The 23,856-nt window shown below is 34.3% G+C and overlaps 1 protein-coding gene across 1 annotated transcript; it reads left to right on the forward strand.

Annotated features, from left to right (window-relative positions):
* The first annotated feature begins 1,493 nt into the window (after positions 1-1,493).
* LOC121385579 lies at positions 1,494-23,452 on the forward strand. Its single transcript, XM_041516316.1, has 4 exons — positions 1,494-1,533; positions 4,874-5,121; positions 10,477-10,523; positions 23,307-23,452. The coding sequence occupies exons 2-4, from the start codon at positions 4,881-4,883 to the stop codon at positions 23,391-23,393; spliced, it is 375 nt and encodes a 124-aa protein (XP_041372250.1). The 5' UTR covers positions 1,494-1,533; positions 4,874-4,880; the 3' UTR covers positions 23,394-23,452.
* Positions 23,453-23,856: the final 404 nt, after the last annotated feature.

Genomic DNA, 23,856 nt, shown 5'->3' on the forward strand with positions numbered 1-23,856 from the left:
TAGTAATAGTAACAGGAATAATAATTGTGTATTAATATTATTATTATTATTATTATTATTATTACATGTATTATAATGTTTGTAAAATCACGTCACGGTGGGGTGAGGTGGGTGGGGACGGTTGTTATAAAAACATTACATAAATGTAGAGGGGGACCCGGGAGTGATCTTAGCTTTACTAGTAGCCTATAAAAAATGTATTTTGAGTTTTATTGCCCCTTTCTATTTTCAGCATTTGAAATGTGACTAGATACAGCAAAGTAACCTTTTAGACATATTTATTTGCGGTAAAATCTACTTTTTTTTTTTTTTTACAACATTTACGTAAGCAGACTCAAAATTGCAATCAGTAAAAAATTATTAAGTTGGTCTTTCAGTTAATCTACCTCAGCAGCTGATAATTTGTAATTGTTATTTTTATTTCTTTATTTCTTTATTTCTTCTTCTTATTATTAGTATTATTATTATTATTTATTTATTTATTATTATTATTTTTTTTGTTAGTACTGTAGGGACAATATGACGCTATTCATATATAGATGGAAAACGGTCCGCTACGTTCATATACTCCCCCATCCCATCCCCTGTTCAAAAAATGCACTGTTCGTACAGTACTTAGTATTTATTACCCTCCTGGTGAAGATATAGCGGTGTCGTACAAATTTCCAGGTGCGTATTACAAACTGTAATTTGATTTGTCAACAGGGAACACAGTCAATTGCGATTGGTTGGACAGCGACCTTATTAGCATAATGGGACTATTTTTTCATTCATAATTAATGTCAAGGTCAGTAACATCCACAACTTTTACTACAAATGTCATTCACCGATTCATCAATGTCATTCATTAAAAGTTGATGTAAACTGGACCGCGCGAGAAATATTTTTAAATAAAAAAAAAAAATTAAATAATGAACAGAACAATAATTAAACATATTTATTTTATTTATTATGTGGATTTTTGGTCTACAAATTGTTATTGTCAGTTGTGAGTTGTGAATTCATCATTATTAAGGTCTACGAAAGTCACTTTTTGGACCCTTGTTTTGGCTTCATACACAATAAATGAAACATATCCAACGTTAATTTTTTTCATATGATATATTTGACAAAAGGTAGTTTTTTATTTTTTAAAACAAACTTAATATTTTTTGTAGAATTATGAAAAAGTAAAATATACCGACCTGTAAACAGCGTTGATGGCTTCTTGTAGATATTTAACAGGGGTCAAGGTTAGTAGACCAGTTTTTATTTTAATGTGGCGATGCATTGTAATAATATAGCTAATTTTGAATTTGAATGACGTCAGAATTCCAATGACGTCACATTGCACCTCCTTACAATAACCACAAACTGGGTACATGATGTTTCCGGTTTTAAGAATGCTGGAAAAAATCCAATGCAAAATTGCTATTTTTTTATTTTTATTATTTTTTTTTCGAACATTACTGAAGCACCTGAATGTGTTTGAAGAAAATTCTGTGATTAAAAAATTGTACCTTTTACGAAATATGGATTTCAAGTGAAATTACGGTAAGATATGCTTTATTTATTGTGTACAAAGCCAAAACAAGGGCGCGAAAAGTGACTGTCGTCGACCTTAAAGTAATAACTAGTTTTCCCGTGAACTCGGCTGGTTTTGCAACCTACACGTTTTTAACTGCAAAAACACTTGTTATTCTCTTATTGGTTGGATTTTTGGTCAACAAATTGTTATTGTCAGTTGTGATTTGTGAATTCATCATTATAAGCATAACCAGTGGCGTAACGGGAACAATTTGTTTCTTGGGGGCGTTTTGTTAAAATATGTAAATATGCATTAGTTTTACCCGTTTTTCACCCAATATGAAAATAAAAGTATATTTATGCATGTACCTTACAGCTTTCTTTAAATTAAAAAAAGAAACCCGATGGAAATGTATGGGGAAGTACGTCTACATCACTCCCCTTAAAACGTTACTGAGAAGTAGCGGAAGTACAACGAACTATTTCTCAATGCGGCGGTATGTAGTCGTGCACCGGCTAGTTATGTAAATCAACATCCGGTCTTGAAATGCAAAATTTGTTGATTGATTGATTGATTTATTTTTCATAATTTGTGTGATTTAAAGGAGGGTAATAAATAAAATACCAAACTGGTTTTCGCTAGATATAATTTTTACGAGTTCACAAACGTATCTAACCTCACTTTCGTTCGGTCAGATACGTTTGGGATGTTCACTCGTTTCGTAAAAATTATATCTGGCGAAAACTCGTATAGTATTCTATATGTATTCCTCCTGTTCCAGATGGTTCGGTAATATGGATCAATCAAATGGATGTACTTGTTTACAGCCTATATACATTTTTGCTATGAATATAGCCAGCCCTCGTTAGTGGAGACTATATACACGGCCTTCGTATATATAGTCACATCGTATATAAACACCGTCTAGTTCTGGGTATTCTTTAAAAATGTAACAATTCCTATCCCAGTCAGCTGTTATGACATATTTGCATAATAATGAATTTGACAAGGTGGAAAATGAAGGTGTTCCTGATCCAGATTTTCGCGTACGACTAACGATAAATTTACCTATAGATGCAAAGGCCTAACTAGTCGGGATTGTCGACGTTTAAAATGCTTCTGTTACTAAAATAAATTAATGTATGAGCTTATTATCATTCAGTACATGTTATTATTATTTTTTAATAACTTATTTTCATTTATTTTTTTCTATTTACCCTACGTCGCAGAGGACGGTCAAGCGTTCTCGTTACACGAGCTTGGTAAATCGTTTTGACACTGTGGTTATTCGAGGAATGCCCGTCACGTGACTCAAAATAATATGTCACACCTCTGCACTCCAAATAGCCGTTATTTTTCTCAAAATTATGGACCGTACCCATAATTCAATTATTTTTGTAAAATATCAATAATAAGTGTGATATGGTGGTTATGAAGATGGTTCAATAAAGTACTTTTAGGTAAAAATCAAATGTATATATTGTCATATAATACCTTGTTGGGTCACTAACTAGGTCAACCATCTGTGAGAGAGCGCCTTTAATAATCGTTTTTCTTATTATTTATGTTTTGCTAACATATATCTTGTGCTGTTTACTTCAGAGTAACGGCATGCGCATCCAACAGATTTTATATTTATTATTAATCATGGAAGAGTTTGATTCCATGAAACTATAATGTCAAGTAAGTTTTGAAAAATAATCAGTACATTTTGCATTAATTATTAATTTAAAATACTTTTGGTGTATAGCGTTACAAAATCAATGTCTATCATTGGCGTAGGAAGCGCGGGGGATGGGGGAGGGGAGGGGACATATGCCCCCCACTTTGTAGCAGCAATGATGTTTTTTATATATACATGTATATTTCTTTTTACATGTATTTATATGTGTGTGAGTGCCCTCCCCCCCCCCCCCCCACACACACACTTTGTCACCTTTATACGTCCGTGTCTATCAAATACCATGTCAAAGGCCTTCAACCTACGTCACAGATTAAATGTTCGCATGAATATAGACGTTTGGTGTCATTGCACGGTTTTCATTTCAATAGGTCAACCATACACGTCACTTCCTGTTTTCATTTCAACAGACCAACCATGCACGTCATTGCGCTGTTTTCATTTCAATAGGTCCACTATGCACGTCACTGCGCTGTTTTTATTTCAACAGATCTACCATGCACGTTACTGCGCTGTTTTTATTTCAACAGATCCACCATGCACGTCATTGCACTGTTTTCATTTCAACAGGTCAACCATACACGTCATTCCGCTGTTTTATTTCAACATATCCACCATGCACGTCATTGCACTGTTTTTATTTCAACAGGTCAACCATACACGTCACTTCCTGTTTTTATTTCAACAGATCCACCATGCGCGTCTTTGTACAGTTTTTATTTCAACAGATCCACTATGCACGTCAAGCGCTGTTTTTATTTCAACAGATCCACCATGCACGTCATTGTACTGTCTTTATTTCAACAGATCCTCCATGTACGTCACTGCACTGTTTTATTTCAACAGGTCAATCATGCACGTTATTGCACTGTTTTCATTTCAACAAGTCAACCATACACGTCACTTCCTGTTTTTATTTCAACAAATCCACCATGCACGTCATTGTACTGTTTTTATTTCAACAGATCCACTATGCACGTCACTGCGCTTTTTTTATTTTAACAGATCCACTATGCACGCCATTGTACTGTTTTCATTTCAACAGATCCACCATGCACGTCACTGTACTGTTTTTATTTCAACAGATCCACCGTGCACGTCACTATACTGTTTTTATTTCAACAGATCCACTATGCACGTCATTGCGCTGTTTTTATTTCAACAGACCCACCATGCACGTCACTGTACTGTTTTCATTTCAACAGATGCACCATACACGTCATTGCACTGTTTTCATTTCAACAGATACACCATGCACGTCATTGTACTGTTTTAATTTCAACAGATCCACCATACACGTCATTGCATTGTTTCTATTTCAACAGATCAACTATGCACGTCACTGCGCTGTTTTCATTTCAGTAGGTCCACCATACACGCCACTGTGCTGTTTTCATTTCAGTAGGTCCACCATACACGTCATTGCACTGTTTTTATTTCAACAGATCCACCATGCACGTCATTGCACTGTTTTCATTTCAACAGATCCACCATTCACGTCATTGCATTGTTTCTATTTCAACAGATTAACTATGCACGTCACTGCGCTGTTTTCATTTCAGTAGGTCCACCATACACGCCACTGTGCTGTTTTCATTTCAATAGGTCCACCATACACGTCATTGCACTGTTTTTATTTTAACAGATCCACCATGCACGTCATTGCACTGTTTTTATTTCAACAGATCCACCATGCACGTCATTGCATTGTTGTGCGTCGTCAGCCTGGTCGGCTCGGCATTCAGCCAACACAAACCTCACCAGGAGAGCCTGATAAACCTTCTGAAGCATGTACACAGGCAGCCGTACTTCCACCAGCTCCCCGAGTCCGAACAGCTCCTGCTGGTGGAGCTGCTGGCAGAGGGCCAAGTGGGTCAACTCGACCACTTCATAAAGACAGTGGGCGCAGACAGAATCCGTACACTCGCTAACCGTGAGTAACTCGACCACTTCATAAAGACAGTGGGCGCAGACAGAATCCGTACACTCGCTAACCGTCAGTAACTCGACCATTTCATAAAGACAGTGGGCGCAGACAGAATCCGTACACTCGCTAATCGTCAGTAACTCGACCACTTCATAAAGACAGTGGGCGCAGACAGAATCCGTACACTCGCTAACCGTGAGTAACTCGACCACTTCATAAAGACAGTGGGCGCAGACAGAATCCGTACACTCGCTAACCGTCAGTAACTCGACCACTTCATAAAGACAGTGGGCGCAGACAGAATCCGTACACTCGCTAACCGTCAGTAACTCGACCACTTCATAAAGACAGTGGGCGCAGACAGAATCCGTACACTCGCTAACCGTGAGTAACTCGACCACTTCATAAAGACAGTGGGCGCAGACAGAATCCGTACACTCGCTAACCGTGAGTAACTCGACCACTTCATAAAGACAGTGGGCGCAGAAAGAATCCGTACACTCACTAACCGTGAGTAACTCGACCACTTCTTAAAGACAGTGGGCGCAGACAGAATCCGTACACTCGCTAACCGTGAGTAACTCGACCACTTCATAAAGACAGTGGGTGCAGACAGAATCCGTACACTCGCTAACCGTCAGTAACTCGACCACTTCATAAAGACAGTGGGCGCAGACAGAATCCGTACACTCGCTAACCGTGAGTATATCGACATCTTCATCCAAACAGTGGGCGCATACTCGCTAACCGTGAGTAACTCGATCACTTCATCCAGACAGCGCCACGCACTCGCTAACCGTGAGTAACTCGATCACTTCATACAGACAGCGTCGCACACTCGTTTACCGTGAGTAAGTCGATCACTTCATCCAGACAGCGTCGCACACTCGTTTACCGTAAGTCGATCACTTCATTCAGACAGCGTCGCACACTCGTTTACCGTGAGTAAGTCGATCACTTCATCCAGACAGCGTCACACACTCGTTAACCGTGAGTAAGTCGATCACGTCATACAGACAGCGTCACGGACTCGTTTACCGTAAGTCGATCACTTCATACAGACAGCGTCACACACTCGTTTATCGTGAGTAAGTCGATCACTTCATCCAGACAGCGTCACGCACTCGTTTACCGTGAGTAAGTCGATCACTTCATACAGACAGCGTCGCACACTCGTTTACCGTGAGTAAGTCGATCACTTCATCCAGACAGCGTCGCACACTCGTTAACCGTGAGTAACTCGATCACTTCGTCCAGACAGCGTCACGCACTCGTATACCGTGAGTAAGTCGATCACTTCATCCAGACAGCGTCACGCACTCGTATACCGTGAGTAAGTCAATCACATCATCCAGACAGCGTCACGCACTCGTTAACCGTGAGTAAGTCGATCACTTCATCCAGACAGCGTCACGCACTCGTTTACCGTGAGTAAGTCGATCACATCATCCAGACAGCGTCACACACTCGTTTACCGTGAGTAAGTCGATCACTTCATCCAGACAGCGTCGCGCACTCGTTTACCGTGAGTAAGTCGATCACTTCATACAGACAGCGTCGCACACTCGTTTACCGTGAGTAAGTCGATCACTTCATCCAGACAGCGTCGCACACTCGTTAACCGTGAGTAACTCGATCACTTCGTCCAGACAGTGGGCGCAGACAGAATTTGCACACCCGCTAAACGTGAGTAACCCGACCACTTCATACGCGCACTCGTTAAAGGCTGGTAGGTACTGGGTTCGGATCCCAGTCGAGGAATGAGATTTTTAATCCAGATACCGACTCCAAACCCTGAGTGAGTGCTCCGCAAGGCTCATTGGGTAGGAATAAACCACTTGCACTGACCAGTGATCCATAACTTGTTCAACAAAGGCCATGGCTTGTGCTATCCTGTCTGTGGGAAGCGCAAATAAAATATCCCTTGCTGCCTGTCGTAAAAGAGTAGCCTATGTGGCGACAGCGGGTTTCCTCTAAAAAAAATAATCAATGTGCTCTAGTGGCGTTAAATAAAACACACTTTACTTTATTTCTTTCGTTAAAGTGAGTAACTGAATCACTTCGTCCACAAAGCGTCGTACATTCGCTAACCGTGAGTAAGTCGAACACTTCATCCAGACAGTGGGCGCAGACAATATTTGCACACTCGTTAACCGTGAGTAACTCGCCCACTTCATCCAGACAGTAGGCGCAGGCAGAATCCGCACACTCGCTAACCGAAAATATGTGTGCAAATCGATTTCAACGAGACGTTCGTGACTAACCCATCGGATTTAAGGCTGTTAACTGTTAATGTAGAGTAAATCCACAGACAGGTAAATCTCATTAACTCTCGTACATTCTGCCGAATCACCTCTTGTCCAGACATGCGAATCACATTAACTCTCATATAGACATATTCATCACACTAACTCTCTTACATACTGGTTAATCACAATAACTCTCATACAGACAGATGAATCACACTAACTCTCATACAGACAGGCGAATCACAGTAACTTGTCCAGACAGGTAAATCACATTCCTCTTGTGCAGACAGGCTAATCACATTAACTCTCACATACATATTAATCACATTGACTCTCTTACAGACATATTAATCACATTAACTCTCTTACAGACATATTAATCACATTAACTCTCATACAGACATATTAATCACATTAACTCTCATACAGACATATTAATCACATTAACTCTGATTCAGACATATTAATCACACTAACTCTCTTACAGACATATTAACCACATTAACTCTCATACAGACATATTAATCACATTAACTCTCATACAGACGTATTAATCACATTAACTCTCATACAGACGTATTAATCACATTAACTATCTTACAGACATATTAATCACATTAACTCTCTTACAGACATATTAATCACATTAACTCTCTTACAGACATATTAATCACATTAACTATCTTACAGACATATTAATCACATTAACTCTGATTCAGACATATTAATCACATTAACTCTCATACAGACATATTAATCACATTAACTATCTTACATACTGGATAATCACACTAACTCTCTTACAGACATATTAATCACATTAACTCTCATACAGACATATTAATCACATTAACTATCTTACATACTGGATAATCACACTAACTCTCTTACAGACATATTAATCACATTAACTCTCATACAGACATATTAATCACATTAACTATCTTACATACTGGATAATCACACTAACTCTCTTACAGACATATTAATCACATTAACTCTCATACAGACATATTAATCACATTAACTATCTTACAGACATATTAATCACATTAACTCTCTTACAGACATATTAATCACATTAACTCTCTTACAGACATATTAATCACATTAACTATCTTACATACTGGATAAACACACTAACTCTCTTACAGACATATTAATCACATTAACTCTCATACAGACATATTAATCACATTAACTATCTTACATACTGGATAATCACACTAACTCTCTTACAGACATATTAACCACATTAACTCTCATACAGACATATTAATCACATTAACTCTCATACAGACGTATTAATCACATTAACTCTCATACAGACGTATTAATCACATTAACTATCTTACAGACATATTAATCACATTAACTCTCTTACAGACATATTAATCACATTAACTCTCTTACAGACATTTTAATCACATTAACTATCTTACAGACATATTAATCACATTGACTCTGATTCAGACATATTAATCACATTAACTCTCATACAGACATATTAATCACATTAACTATCTTACATACTGGATAATCACACTAACTCTCTTACAGACATATTAATCACATTAACTCTCATACAGACATATTAATCACATTAACTATCTTACATACTGGATAATCACACTAACTCTCTTACAGACATATTAATCACATTAACTCTCATACAGACATATTAATCACATTAACTATCTTACAGACATATTAATCACATTAACTCTCTTACAGACATATTAATCACATTAACTCTCTTACAGACATATTAATCACATTAACTATCTTACATACTGGATAATCACACTCTCTAACATATTAATCACATTAACTCTCTTACAGACATATTAATCACATTAACTATCTTACATACTGGATAATCACACTAACTCTCTTACAGACATATTAATCACATTAACTCTCATACAGACATTATCACATTAATCACATATTAATCACACTCTCTTACAGACATATTAATCACATTAACTCTCATACAGACATATTAATCACATTAACTCTCATACAGACATATTAATCACATTAACTCTCATACAGACATATTAATCACATTAACTATCTTACAGACATATTAATCACATTAACTCTTTTACAGACATATTAATCACATTAACTATCTTACAGACATATTAATCACATTAACTCTGATTCAGACATATTAATAACATTAACTCTCATACAGACATATCAATCACATTAACTATCTTATATACTGGATAATCACACTAACTCTCATACAGACAGGTGAATAACACTAACTCTCTTAAATACTGGTTAGTCACATTAACTTTCATATGGACATTTGAAGAGCATTAACGTGAAATAGACTGGTTTATGACGATAACTCCCATACAGACTGGTGAATAATATCAACTCATATATTCATATGAACCACGTATATTAACTCTCATAGAGAATGGTGAATCATATTAACTCTAAAAGAGAATGGTCAATCACATATATTGACTCTCAAGCAGAATGGTCAATCAATCACATATATTAACTCTCGTATAGAATGGTTAATGAGATATATTTATCTCATAGAGAATGGTGAATCAAATATATTAACTTTCATAGAAGATGGTTAATCAAATATATTAACTCTCATAGATGATGGTTATTCGCATATATAAACTCAGATAGAGAATGGTTAATTAGATATATTAACTCTCACAGAGAATGGTGAATCAAATATATTAACTCTCATAGGGAATGGTAAATTACACATATTAACTCACACAGAATGATGAATCACATATATTAACTCTCATAGAGAATGGTAAATTACACATATTAACTCACACAGAATGGTGAATCACATATATTAACTCTCATAGAGCATGTTGAATCATATACATTAACTCATAGAGATAATGGCGAATCACATATATTAACTCTCGGAGAATGATGAATCACGTATATTAACTCTCAGAGCGAATGGGAAATCACATATATTATTTCTGAGAATAGGGAATGACGTATATTAACTCTGAGAGGGAATAGGGAATCACATATATTATCTTTGAGAGGGAATAGGGAATCATATGAACATTTAAACAAACTAGTGAGTCAGATTGATGCTGTTTTACAGATCTCCCTGACAACGAGAAGCATCACTTGATTCAATACATTAAGACGGTAAGTTTCAACAACACGACGGTAAGTGCCACCAAGACGTTTACTCACTGGACATTGTTCAGAATGATCACCGCTGTCTTTAAAGCAGTAGTGGACTAAATTATGACTTTACTTTTCAAATTATGTTTTCATAAATAAATAAATAAATAAATAGTACGTAAGTAACCAATCTACCTATCCTTCATTTCATATCGAGTCTATGTCCCAAGAGGTATAATATATAATGAGTGAAATATATAATATATAAGGAGTGAAATATATAATATATAAGGAGCGAGGTATATAACCAGGGGTCGAATTTTACGCTATTCTGCTATTCCGCAAATAGTAAATTTCGAAACAGAATAGTAAAACAATTCTTCCAATATTCCGTCATGAAAGTGAAAATAAAACACGGAATACCGAAAATCGCCTGCGACTATTCCGCTTACGCTTTTGCCTCTGCTACATTTTTCTGCAGAACAAACCCTCGCGCTACTAAGACCTTTCTCATAAACTTACCGGTACAAAATAAACGTCTTTTTGATCAAGACTAATGTTTGGAGTGAGTCCGTTTGTAATTCCAGCTACTACGCAGTAATGCATAGACTGGTATATAAACAATTGTTCGTTACGCAATGTTGTACAGAGCGACGTAGCACAGTCAAGAAAACTAGTGGTACATTAATAATTGAAGGGATAGTACATTTTTAGACGGAATAGTGTTTTTTGAAATTCACTATTCCTTTGGGATAGTGGTAATTTTTTTTAATTTCAACCCCTGATAACATGATATAACGAGCAAGATATATAACAATATATAACGAGATAGGTATATAACAATATAAAAAGCGAGATATGTGACATTGTATAATCAGCGGGGTATGTAATGATATTTAATGGGAGACATATATAACAATATACTATGAACGAGGTGCATCACTAAATATAGTGAGATAGGTATATAACACGGTATTAAGAGCGCCAAAGCTCGTGACAACTGAAAATTAGTTCACTCGGGACATAAACATGATACAAAATAGAAGGTAGCTTAATATCCTATTTATTACCATAATCGATCTTAATTTATATCACTCAACTCGTTTGGCTAACTGTAATAGGTTCAAATTACCCCCCGGTTCAGGTTACCCCCCCGGGTAATTTGAACCTAGGTTCAAAGTACCCCCGGTAGTTTCAAATTACCCCCATCCAACAACCAGTAAATTTTCACAAATAGGGTATATATTTATATGGATAATAAAGAAATTATTACACGAGCGGGTGTGTCATACTGATGTTACGAAACTCGTGACAGATTTCATACAAAGAAATCTGTCACTCGTTTCGTAAAATCAGTATGACACACCCGCTCGTGTAATAATCTCTATTTCTTGTATACTACTACCTAAGTTCAGATATAAACTGTTAATAGTCAATACGTAAATAATAGAACACTTAATATGTCTGTCCTATTATATTTTACGTATAGCCCCTTCCTGCGTCGACATCACGTCGTCTGTGTATATACACGGACGTTAAACAATGAATGAATGAATGTTTAACGACACCCCAGCACGAAAAATACATCGGCTATTGGGTGTCAAACTATGGTAATGGAAACAAATAAGGTGATGATCAACATCAATAGAAAAATTCAAAATAAAAACAGTGTAAAGAACTGTGCAAAAATACAAATACAAATATCACAGATAGATACTGACTTTTACTCTAAACTTCAATTTGTGCTGTATTGGCCATTCTCAAAGAGAATGTTACACCCCTGCACCACGGTGAGGTTACAGCACGTGCAGGGGGTTAAACAATGATTCAGTCACTCACCATTTTTCTCCCCAGGAAATATCACTATGTAAAATTAGTTTAATTCACAACACGTTCATGAATCGCCGTCTAGTTTGAGATATTAAATGGGTTAATCCGAAACTTGGGGTAATTTGAAACTACCATATATGTGCAAGTTACCCCCCAGTTTCAGACTACCCCCGGGGGGTCGTTTGAAACTAAGGAGGGTAGCTTGAAACTACGTTCAAACTACCTCGGGGGTAATCTGAACCTAGGTTCAAACAACACCCGGTAATCTGAAACTAGGTTCAAACAATCCCCGGTAATCTGAAACTAGGTTCAAACAACCCCTGGTTATCTGAAACTAGGTTCAAATTACCGGGGAGTAACTTGAATACGGGAAGAATTTGAAACTGGAACACCTGGATTGAAAACCACAACCTTCGACACTTACTCGCCAGAATACTGCACATGTGATCAACAGACCAAACATACACGCGTATTCGAGTATCTGAAGCCGGATAAACCATGATTGGAATCGATACATACGGCATAAAAAAATAAGTAGTTGTTTACATTTAAGATGTAGTTCAAATATTGACAAAATGAAATGAGGTTAATGGACTACCCAATGATAAGGATACGATTGTTACTAATGTTCGTGATATTTGCGATTGTAACTGTAACAGATGATTAGATTGGATCTCACTGTTAAAATTGAAGGACATATTTGATTAGATCCAACCATTTGGTGCATCACTTTAATGTTAAAATAGAAACATCTGAAATCACCTGCTCCAACCAATACTCCACGACTGGTATATCAAACATCGCTCGTGTGTGTATCTTGCATATGAGAAGGTACAATGATAACACCGCTTAGTAATGACAGCAATGTATATAGTGTTTTTAATGTCTTTTATGTTAGTAATGACAGTACTGTATGTGGTGTTAGTAATGTTAGTAATGACAGTACTGTATGTGGTGTTAGTAATGTTAGTAATGACAGTAATGTATGTGATGTTATTAATGTTAGTAATGACAGTAATGTATGTAATGTTAGTAATGTTAGTAAAGACAGTAATGTATGTGATGTTAATAATGTTTGTAATAAAAGTGATGTATGCGGTGTTATTAATGTTATTAATGCCAGTAATATATGTGGTGTTATTAATGTTTGTAATGCTAGTAATGCCAGTAATATATGTGGTGTTATTAATGTTTGTAATGTTAGTAAAGACAGTAATTTATGTGGTGTTATTAATGTTAGTAATGACAGTAATATATGTGGTGTTATTAATGTTTGTAATGTTAGTAAAGATAGTAATTTATGTGGTGTTATTAATGTTAGTAATGTTAGTAAAGATAGTAATTTATGTGGTGTTATTAATGTTAGTAATGACAGGAATATATGTGGTGTTAATAATGTTTGTAACGAAAGTGATGTATGCGGTGTTATTAATGTTAGTAATGCCAGTAATATATGTGGTGTTATTAATGTTTGTAATGTTAGTAATGCCAGTAATATATGTGGTGTTATTAATGTTTGTAATGTTAGTAAAGACAGTAATTTATGTGGTGTTATTAATGTTAGTAATGACAGTAATATATGTGGTGTTATTAATGTTTGTAATGTTAGTAAAGATAGTAATTTATGTGGTGTTATTAATGTTAGTAATGTTAGTAAAGATAGTAATTTATGTGGTGTTATTAATGTTAGTAATGACAGGAATATATGTGGTGTTATTAATGTTTGTAATGAAAGTGATGTATGCGGTGTTATTAATGTTAGTAATGACAGTAATATATGTGGTGTTATTAATGTTTGTAATGTTAGTAAAGATAGTAATATATGTGGTGTTATTAATGTTTGTAATGTTAGTAAAGATAGTAATTTATGTGGTGTTATTAATGTTAGTAATGTTAGTAAAGATAGTAATTTATGTGGTGTTATTAATGTTAGTAATGACAGTAATATATGTGGTGTTATTATGTTTGTAATGTGTTGTAATGTTAGTAATGACAGTAATATATGTGGTGTTATTAATGTTTGTAATGTTAGTAAAGATAGTAATTTATGTGGTGTTATTAATGTTAGTAATGACAGTAATGTATGTAATGTTAGTAATGTTAGTAAAGACAGTAATGTATGTGATGTTAATAATGTTTGTAATAAAAGTGATGTATGCGGTGTTATTAATGTTATTAATGCCAGTAATATATGTGGTGTTATTAATGTTTGTAATGCTAGTAATGCCAGTAATATATGTGGTGTTATTAATGTTTGTAATGTTAGTAAAGACAGTAATTTATGTGGTGTTATTAATGTTAGTAATGACAGTAATATATGTGGTGTTATTAATGTTTGTAATGTTAGTAAAGATAGTAATTTATGTGGTGTTATTAATGTTAGTAATGTTAGTAAAGATAGTAATTTATGTGGTGTTATTAATGTTAGTAATGACAGGAATATATGTGGTGTTAATAATGTTTGTAATGAAAGTGATGTATGCGGTGTTATTAATGTTAGTAATGCCAGTAATATATGTGGTGTTATTAATGTTTGTAATGTTAGTAATGCCAGTAATATATGTGGTGTTATTAATGTTTGTAATGTTAGTAAAGACAGTAATTTATGTGGTGTTATTAATGTTAGTAATGACAGTAATATATGTGGTGTTATTAATGTTTGTAATGTTAGTAATGCCAGTAATATATGTGGTGTTATTAATGTTTGTAATGTTAGTAAAGACAGTAATTTATGTGGTGTTATTAATGTTTGTAATGTTAGTAAAGACAGTAATATATGTGGTGTTATTAATGTTTGTAATGTTAGTAATGACAGTAATATATGTGGTGTTATTAATGTTTGTAATGTTAGTAAAGACAGTAATTTATGTGGTGTTATTAATGTTAGTAATGACAGGAATATATGTGGTGTTATTAATGTTTGTAATGTTAGTAAAGATAGTAATTTATGTGGTGTTATTAATGTTAGTAATGTTAGTAAAGATAGTAATTTATGTGGTGTTATTAATGTTAGTAATGAAAGTGATGTATGCGGTGTTATTAATGTTATTAAAGCCAGTAATATATGTGGTGTTATTAATGTTTGTAATGAAAGTGATGTATGCGGTGTTATTAATGTTAGTAATGCCAGTAATATATGTGGTGTTATTAATGTTTGTAATGTTAGTAATGCCAGTAATATATGTGGTGTTATTAATGTTTGTAATGTTAGTAAAGACAGTAATTTATGTGGTCTTATTAATGTTAGTAATGCCAGTAATATATGTGGTGTTATTAATGTTTGTAATGTTAGTAAAGACAGTAATTTATGTGGTCTTATTAGTGTTAGTAATGACAGTAATATATGTGGTGTTATTAATGTTTGTAATGTTAGTAAAGATAGTAATTTATGTGGTGTTATTAATGTTTGTAATGTTAGTAAAGACAGTAATTTATGTGGTCTTACTAGTGTTAGTAATGACAGTAATATATGTGGTGTTATTAATGTTTGTAATGTTAGTAAAGATAGTAATTTATGTGGTGTTATTAATGTTTGTAATGTTAGTAAAGACAGTAATTTATGTGGTCTTATTAGTGTTGGTAATGACAGTAATATATGTGGTGTTATTAATGTTTGTAATGTTAGTGAAGATAGTAATATATGTGGTGTTATTAATGTGTGTAATGTTAGTAAAGACAGTAATTTATGTGGTCTTATTAGTGTTAGTAATGACAGTAATATATGTGGTGTTATTAATGTTTGTAATGTTAGTAAAGATAGTAATTTATGTGGTGTTATTAATGTTAGTAATGTTAGTAAAGATAGTAATTTATGTGGTGTTATTAATGTTTGTAATGTTAGTAATGCCAGTAATATATGTGGTGTTATTAATGTTTGTAATGAAAGTGATGTATGCGGTGTTATTAATGTTAGTAATGCCAGTAATATATGTGGTGTTATTAATGTTTGTAATGTTAGTAATGCCAGTAATATATGTGGTGTTATTAATGTTTGTAATGTTAGTAAAGACAGTAATTTATGTGGTGTTATTAATGTTTGTAATGTTAGTAAAGACAGTAATATATGTGGTGTTATTAATGTTTGTAATGTTAGTAATGACAGTAATATATGTGGTGTTATTAATGTTTGTAATGTTAGTAAAGACAGTAATTTATGTGGTGTTATTAATGTTAGTAATGACAGGAATATATGTGGTGTTATTAATGTTTGTAATGTTAGTAAAGATAGTAATTTATGTGGTGTTATTAATGTTAGTAATGTTAGTAAAGATAGTAATTTATGTGGTGTTATTAATGTTAGTAATGAAAGTGATGTATGCGGTGTTATTAATGTTATTAAAGCCAGTAATATATGTGGTGTTATTAATGTTTGTAATGAAAGTGATGTATGCGGTGTTATTAATGTTAGTAATGCCAGTAATATATGTGGTGTTATTAATGTTTGTAATGTTAGTAAAGACAGTAATTTATGTGGTCTTATTAATGTTAGTAATGCCAGTAATATATGTGGTGTTATTAATGTTTGTAATGTTAGTAAAGACAGTAAGTTATGTGGTCTTATTAGTGTTAGTAATGACAGTAATATATGTGGTGTTATTAATGTTTGTAATGTTAGTAAAGATAGTAATTTATGTGGTGTTATTAATGTTTGTAATGTTAGTAAAGACAGTAATTTATGTGGTCTTATTAGTGTTAGTAATGACAGTAATATATGTGGTGTTATTAATGTTTGTAATGTTAGTAAAGATAGTAATTTATGTGGTGTTATTAATGTTTGTAATGTTAGTAAAGACAGTAATTTATGTGGTCTTATTAGTGTTGGTAATGACAGTAATATATGTGGTGTTATTAATGTTTGTAATGTTAGTGAAGATAGTAATATATGTGGTGTTATTAATGTGTGTAATGTTAGTAAAGACAGTAATTTATGTGGTCTTATTAGTGTTAGTAATGACAGTAATACATGTGGTGTTATTAATGTTTGTAATGTTAGTAAAGATAGTAATTTATGTGGTGTTATTAATGTTAGTAATGACAGTAATGAATGTGATGTTATTAATGTTTGTAATGAAAGTGATATATGCGGTGCTATTAATGTTAGTAATGACTAATATATGTGGTGTTATTAATGTTAGTAATATATGTGGTGTTATTAATGTTTGTAATGACAGTAATGAATGTGATGTTATTAATGTTTGTAATGAAAGTGATGTATGCAGTGCTATTAATGTTAGTAATGACAGTAATATATGTGGTGTTATTAATGTTTGTAATGTTAGTAATGACAGTAATATATGTGGTGTTATTAATGTTTGTAATGTTATTAATACCAGTAATATATGTGGTGTTATTAATGTTTGTAATGTTAGTAATGACAGTAATTTATGCGGTGTTATTGATGTTTGTAATGAAAGTGATGTATGTAGTGTTATTAATGTTAGTAATGACAGTGATATATATGGTGTTATTAATGTTTGTAATGTTAGTAATGACAGTAATATATGTGGTGTTATTAATGTTTGTAATGTTAGTAAAAACAGTAATTTATGTGGGATTATTAATGTTTGTAATGACAGCAATGCATGTGGTGTTATAAATGTTAGTATTGACAATACTGTATTAGGCTTGGGAAAATCCAGGTCGAATTTTGGTGCCTTGCATTTTGTATGGCTATTTGGGTCACTGAACATGAATCCGATAAAATTATCTACGGCCACGCTTTATATCCGGAACTGTAATTTATTGAAAATGAAGGTCAAATTTTGACAAGTGTCATGAATGTTTTCAGGTTTTAGAATATATACCCTGTGTAATATTTCAATATATGGGTGTTAGGGGTAGTAGAAGACGAATATGACACTGTTAAGAAGTATAGACTTCATAGCTCTTTATGCATTTATGCACCAACAATACGGTATTTTACTGGATTTGTTTTCAAAATGTGAGCACACACATAGTGACATGCTTCATGTGCTCACTGCTTACAACATTTAATACCAAAACATGCTGTTGTAAAGGATAAACAATCATAAATCTTATTCGCTGACCTTGAGGACTATCAACAGGTTTACAAATATCAACCAGACCGGCCTCGGTGGCGTCGTGCTCAGGCCATCGGTCTACAGGCTGGTAGGTACTGGGTTCGGATCCCAGTCGAGGCATGGGATTTTTAATCCAGATATCGACTCCAAACCCTGAGTGAGTGCCCCGCAAGGCTCAATGGGTAGGTGTAAACCAATTGCACCGACCAATGATTCATAACTGGTTCAACAAAGGCCATGGTTTGTGCTATCCTGCCTGTGGGAAGCGCAAATAAAAGATCCCTTGCTGCTAATCGGAAAGAGTAGCTCATGAAGTGGCGACAGCGGGTTTTCTCTCAAAATCTGTGTGGTCCTTAACCATATGTCTGACGCCATATAACCGTAAATAAAATGTGTTGAGTGCGTCGTTAAATAAAACATTTCTTTCTTTAAATATCAACCAAAAATTAAAATTGGTAGTTACCTAATCATCAGAATGCTTTCTCTATGTAATGCACCAGAAAAAAGGCTTGAAGCAAATTGCTAGATAGGGCAGTGTAAGTGGATATCGAAGTTGTTTTTGATTGGATAATAAAAATGTTTAAAATAAAAAAGAAAGAGCAATGGTTAAACACATATTGGTTGACTAAGAAATATTTAAGAAATTGAAAACGTATGAGAATAGTTCAAAGCCAAAGTAAAAAGTGTTTTTAATGTCAATGACTGATTAATAAACCGTAGAATATTGGAACCAAACACAGTTGCCCGATAAAAGTTAAAATCTAAAAAAGGAGTACATGTAGGTCTGATGTAACATGAAGTTTCAAAATGAGATTTAAAAACTACCTTTAATAATATAATGCAATATGTATACCAGTCCTACTGTGTCTGAGAGCTTGCGTAGGAAAAATATACACAAACCAACCAAATACATTTAAATATTGATAGAGAGGAAACAGCAAGAATTGGACAAAGAGAAGAGGTAAATAAATTCTGCCACGAGGCTACATGACTTACTAAAGTTGATCAGTTGATTTCGCAAATTAATCGTGTGTATGACACCCTACTATGACACCAGTAACACCTCCAATACTGACATAATGACATAATGATAGCAGTGTACATACACATTCAAACAGACGACTCCTTAATAGACTGACTGACTGGGCTCTTTTCTTTCTTTCTTCTATTAATTTATTTAATTCATTAATATATTTTAAGGACTTCAATACTTAATTTGGCAATTAAAAAATTATTTTTGTCATCTTCAATTCCAAACGAAAGTGTATTTTTGTGTACCTTTGGCCTGTGTCAAGAGTTTTTCAATTTCTGTGTTTTTGACATGAAACCAGCAACAAAACAACAACACATAGTAAACAAACACACAGAAAAATCTGGCAGAATTCACTTGTCAGGTTTGTTTTTTAGTTTTGTCAATTGTTACTTTCCATCGTCAATTACCCAACACGGTTTCCACTTTATGAAAGGGAGAGAACTGAAACCTTTTCCCGTCTCTTTTCGCCATACACGTTTCCGTTGAAAAACCACGCATTGACTATTCTAGTGTGTTGCCTGAGACGATTGACCAAAAAACATTTGTTTTAGTTACATCTTCTGCAAAGCCAATCGAATGTTTCTCCTTCGGTTGCTTTCACACTTTGACCACGCTCATTTTAACCTCAAAAGATTTAAATTTTACCAATACCGGTTTTGTCATCTTCTTATCTAGGCTATATGTTGAATTCTGTGTATGCCTAAACTGTCATCTTCTTATCTAGGCTATATGTTGAATTCTGTGTATGCCTAAACTGTCATCTTCTTATCTAGGCTATATGTTGAATTCTGTGTATGCCTAAACTGTCATCTTCTTATCTAGGCTATATGTTGAATTCTGTGTATGCCTAAACTGTCATCTTCTTATCTAGGCTATATGTTGAATTCTGTGTAAAGCACAAACTGTCATCTTCTTATCTAGGCTATATGTTGAATTCTATGTATGCCTAAACTGTCATCTTCTTATCTAGGCTATATGTTGAATTCTATGTATGCCTAAACTGTCATCTTCTTATCTAGGCTATATGTTGAATTCTATGTATGCCTAAACTGTCATCTTCTTATCTAGGCTATATGTTGAATTCTATGTATGCCTAAACTGTCATCTTGGTTTATAACTACACCTCCTTTTTCTCTAAGAAGTCCACAAAAGGTTTCTTTTAAATTTTCGTGTTTTTTTCTCAGGAAGGTTCAAAACGTTCATGTTATTCTTTCGAGAATACTGTTCATTTTGATCGCCACATATGATGTATTATTAACTTGAGAAGATAAGGTCTCGCAGACCGATGTTACATCATTCAGTTCTTTCTCTTGCTTCGCTATCTGATCATTTAGTTTCTCATTCTCTAGTCTAATGTCAAAACAGTCGGTTTGCAGTTGGTCAGTATCTAATTCGTCAGTGATTTCTTCCCTTATCTCCCGTTTTAAACTCTCGCAAATATACTTCACAGCACTGTCCACGGACGACTCCATCAGGTCTCTCAGCTCACAGTGTTTAGGAAAAGTGTTTGTCGTATATTAACCAAATTATTTGTAATATTTGTAAAATCGGATGGGTTTTTTTCGGAGGCATGGTGACTTATCTTAGATATGTTCACGTACACATTAACGCCCTTGTAGTGTGAGCACTGCTGCAGGTGTAACACGAGCTGACCTTTGACCCGTTTCGATGTTGCAGAATTTCAAGATATTGATTAGTTTTTTTGTTTTTGTTACAGAATCATCAGTAAAAAAGTAAAGTTTGTTTCATTTAACGACGCCAGAATCATCAGCGTAAATGTCTTGTCTACACTTCACTTACTTTCTCGTCAACTATTAAGACTTCTAACTCATCTATGGGAGAACATAAGAGAGCTTTTTGTTTTGTTTTGTGTGTCTTTTTTTTTTTTTTTGCAGAGCACTTTACGTTGTGCGACCATTTTGCTTCCAAGGGAAAAAAGCTCTGATTTGGTTCTTAGTAAATCTCGAAATTGTACCTCTGTAGCAGAATTAATTTCACTCATTAGTTTGTCCATTGTTTTCTGCTCCTTCTCTTAAGAGACTTTCCTTTTTTGTTCACATACATGCATTTGTTCACATGCCAGAAATGAGGAATACAATAATGCGCAAGAATGGAGGGTGAACTGTTGCATTATATTGTCCATGCCAGTTATTCAAGTAGACGTTTTCAGTATTTTCAGCCATTCTTACTTCACCCGCTTTCTTGTTCATATACTATATGAGTTAGTGGCCAGTCATTGAATTTACATTGTGTAACATTTCTCAGACTACGATCTAGAACTTTCTTCCCTACTTCTTTGCTATATTCTGAAATGTTTCAGTCAACCAGACTTTGTTTTGCTACTGCTCTGTCTGTTTTGGGGATAAATCTGTATATTTATCCAATCAATGCAATCTTTTTAGCTACAATTGCATTGTCTTTTTCGTCACTTAAAACCTTTTTTCTGATGTATATCGTGTAGAAAACATTCGTCTTATAAGGTAGGTACGTACGGTACCAGTCAAACAGTCTTCGTTTCGATTGGTATTCGTGAGCCTGTTGATAGGCCTCAGGGAACAAATTTCCTGTTCTGTCTAAACCGTTCAGGTAATCATGCCATATCTTTTCAATAAAAATAGATGTAACCATATTTTGGAATTATATGACCCAATTACAAAGTGTTCACTCAAGCTGCTAACAAAATATTGAAATTCCATGATAACCTGTAGAAAAAGTGATATTCTTAATGCAAAAGAAAGGTAGGAAAGGCCTCTTTATGAAGTCTATGCTATTTAAGAGTGACATTTTCGTGTTCTGGGACCCAGAAAATCCATATATTGATATATTACATTTGGGTAGGATCTAAAAGCTGAAACATACACGAAATGAGATGAAGTTTGGCTGCCATTATGAATAAATTAAAGTTCCGGATATAAAAAGTGGCCGTAAACAAAGACATTCCACCGGATTCGTGTTCAGTGACCAAAATGGCCATATAAATGGCGAGGCATATTTATCTAATGTAGAAGAGATATTTATTTGCCCATGCCTAACTGTATGTGATGTTATTAGTGTTTGTAATGTTAGTAATGACAGTACTCTGTGTGATGTTATTAATGTTAGTAATGACAGTAATGTATGTGATATTATTAATGTTAGTTATGACAGTAATGATGTTATTAATGTTTGTAATGTTAGTAATGACAGTAATGTTTCTGGTGTTTTAATGTTAGTAATGTTAGTAATGACAGTAATGTTTCTGGTGTTTTAATGTTAGTTATGTATGTGGTGTTATTAATGTTTGTGATGTTATTAATATTAGTATTGACAGTAATGTATGTGATGTTATTAATGTCAGTAATGACAGTAATGATGGTGGTGTATGTGGTATTAGTAATAATGGTAATGTATATTGTCATCATTAGTAATGTTAGTAATGCTTGTAATGTATGCGATGTTAATGTTAGTAATGTATGCAATAGTTGTAATGTATGTGATGTTAGTAGTGACTGTAATATATGCGATTTTAGTAATGTTAATAATGATTTTAATATACCTGATTTTAGTAATTTTTGTAATGTATGTGATGTATGCAATATATGTAACGTTTGTAATGTTAGCAATGCATGTCATGTTTGTTTTGTTAGTGACGTGTGTAGTACATGTAATATTAGTAATAGCACTAGTGTTAAGAAAGGTAGTAATGTTTGTATGCTTGTTATGTTAGTGAAGTGCGTAGTACATGTTAAGAAAGGTAGTAATGTGTGTGGTGTTTGTTATGATATTGAAATGTATAGTACACGTAACGTTAGTAATATTTGTTGTGTGTGTTATGTTAATGAAGTGTGAAGTACATGTAATGTTAGTAATAGCACTAATGTTAAGAAAGGCAGTAATGTTTGTGGTGTTTATAAATTCCAGCACCACGAAAGCACGAAGCCGCCGCTGCACGTTGTGACGACGACATCGTCCTGGTTGAGACGTCGACGTGTCATCACAAAACAGTGACAGTGACACCCAGCTGTGGGCTTCCTCTCCCTGGTGCAGAAATACACACACCACTCACATCTATGTGTTGTTCATCCTTTTCAAATGGGCGTGGACTGGTGTGTGTGTGTGGCGGTGGGGGTGGGAGGGTGTGTGGGGGTGTCGGTGCGTCTCTTTTTTATTTCACACTATGGAATTTACTACAAGTTATTTATATCTGAGACGAATGGTTTTTTAAACTGCACACAAAATAGTACTGTTTTTGTTATTTTGAAAATACTTTTACTTTTCTTCCTACGTCAAACCAAACTGAAATTATTTACAAAATGTTTTGTAGTAGGATTAAACCCCCAGCTCGCCCCCCCCCCCCCCCCACACACACAAACCAAAGTATTTCTTCAATCTGTCTATCAGCTTGTTCGTCTTATTCTGAGTGTTGCAGAAACCAGGAAATGTGTTTACGTAAACAAGCAATATCATTCTC

The sequence above is a fragment of the Gigantopelta aegis genome, chromosome 11 (assembly GCF_016097555.1).
Source record: "Gigantopelta aegis isolate Gae_Host chromosome 11, Gae_host_genome, whole genome shotgun sequence".
NCBI classification, from domain to species: Eukaryota; Metazoa; Mollusca; class Gastropoda; order Neomphalida; family Peltospiridae; genus Gigantopelta; species Gigantopelta aegis.

Coding starts and splice junctions, on each gene's coding strand:
- LOC121385579 (XM_041516316.1), top strand. CDS start 4,881: ATGCACGTCATTGCATTGTTGTGCGTCGTCAGCCTGGTCGGCTCGGCA. Junction 5,122..10,476: donor AATCCGTACACTCGCTAACC/GTGAGTAACTCG, acceptor GCTGTTTTACAG/ATCTCCCTGACAACGAGAAG. Junction 10,524..23,306: donor TGATTCAATACATTAAGACG/GTAAGTTTCAAC, acceptor TATAAATTCCAG/CACCACGAAAGCACGAAGCC.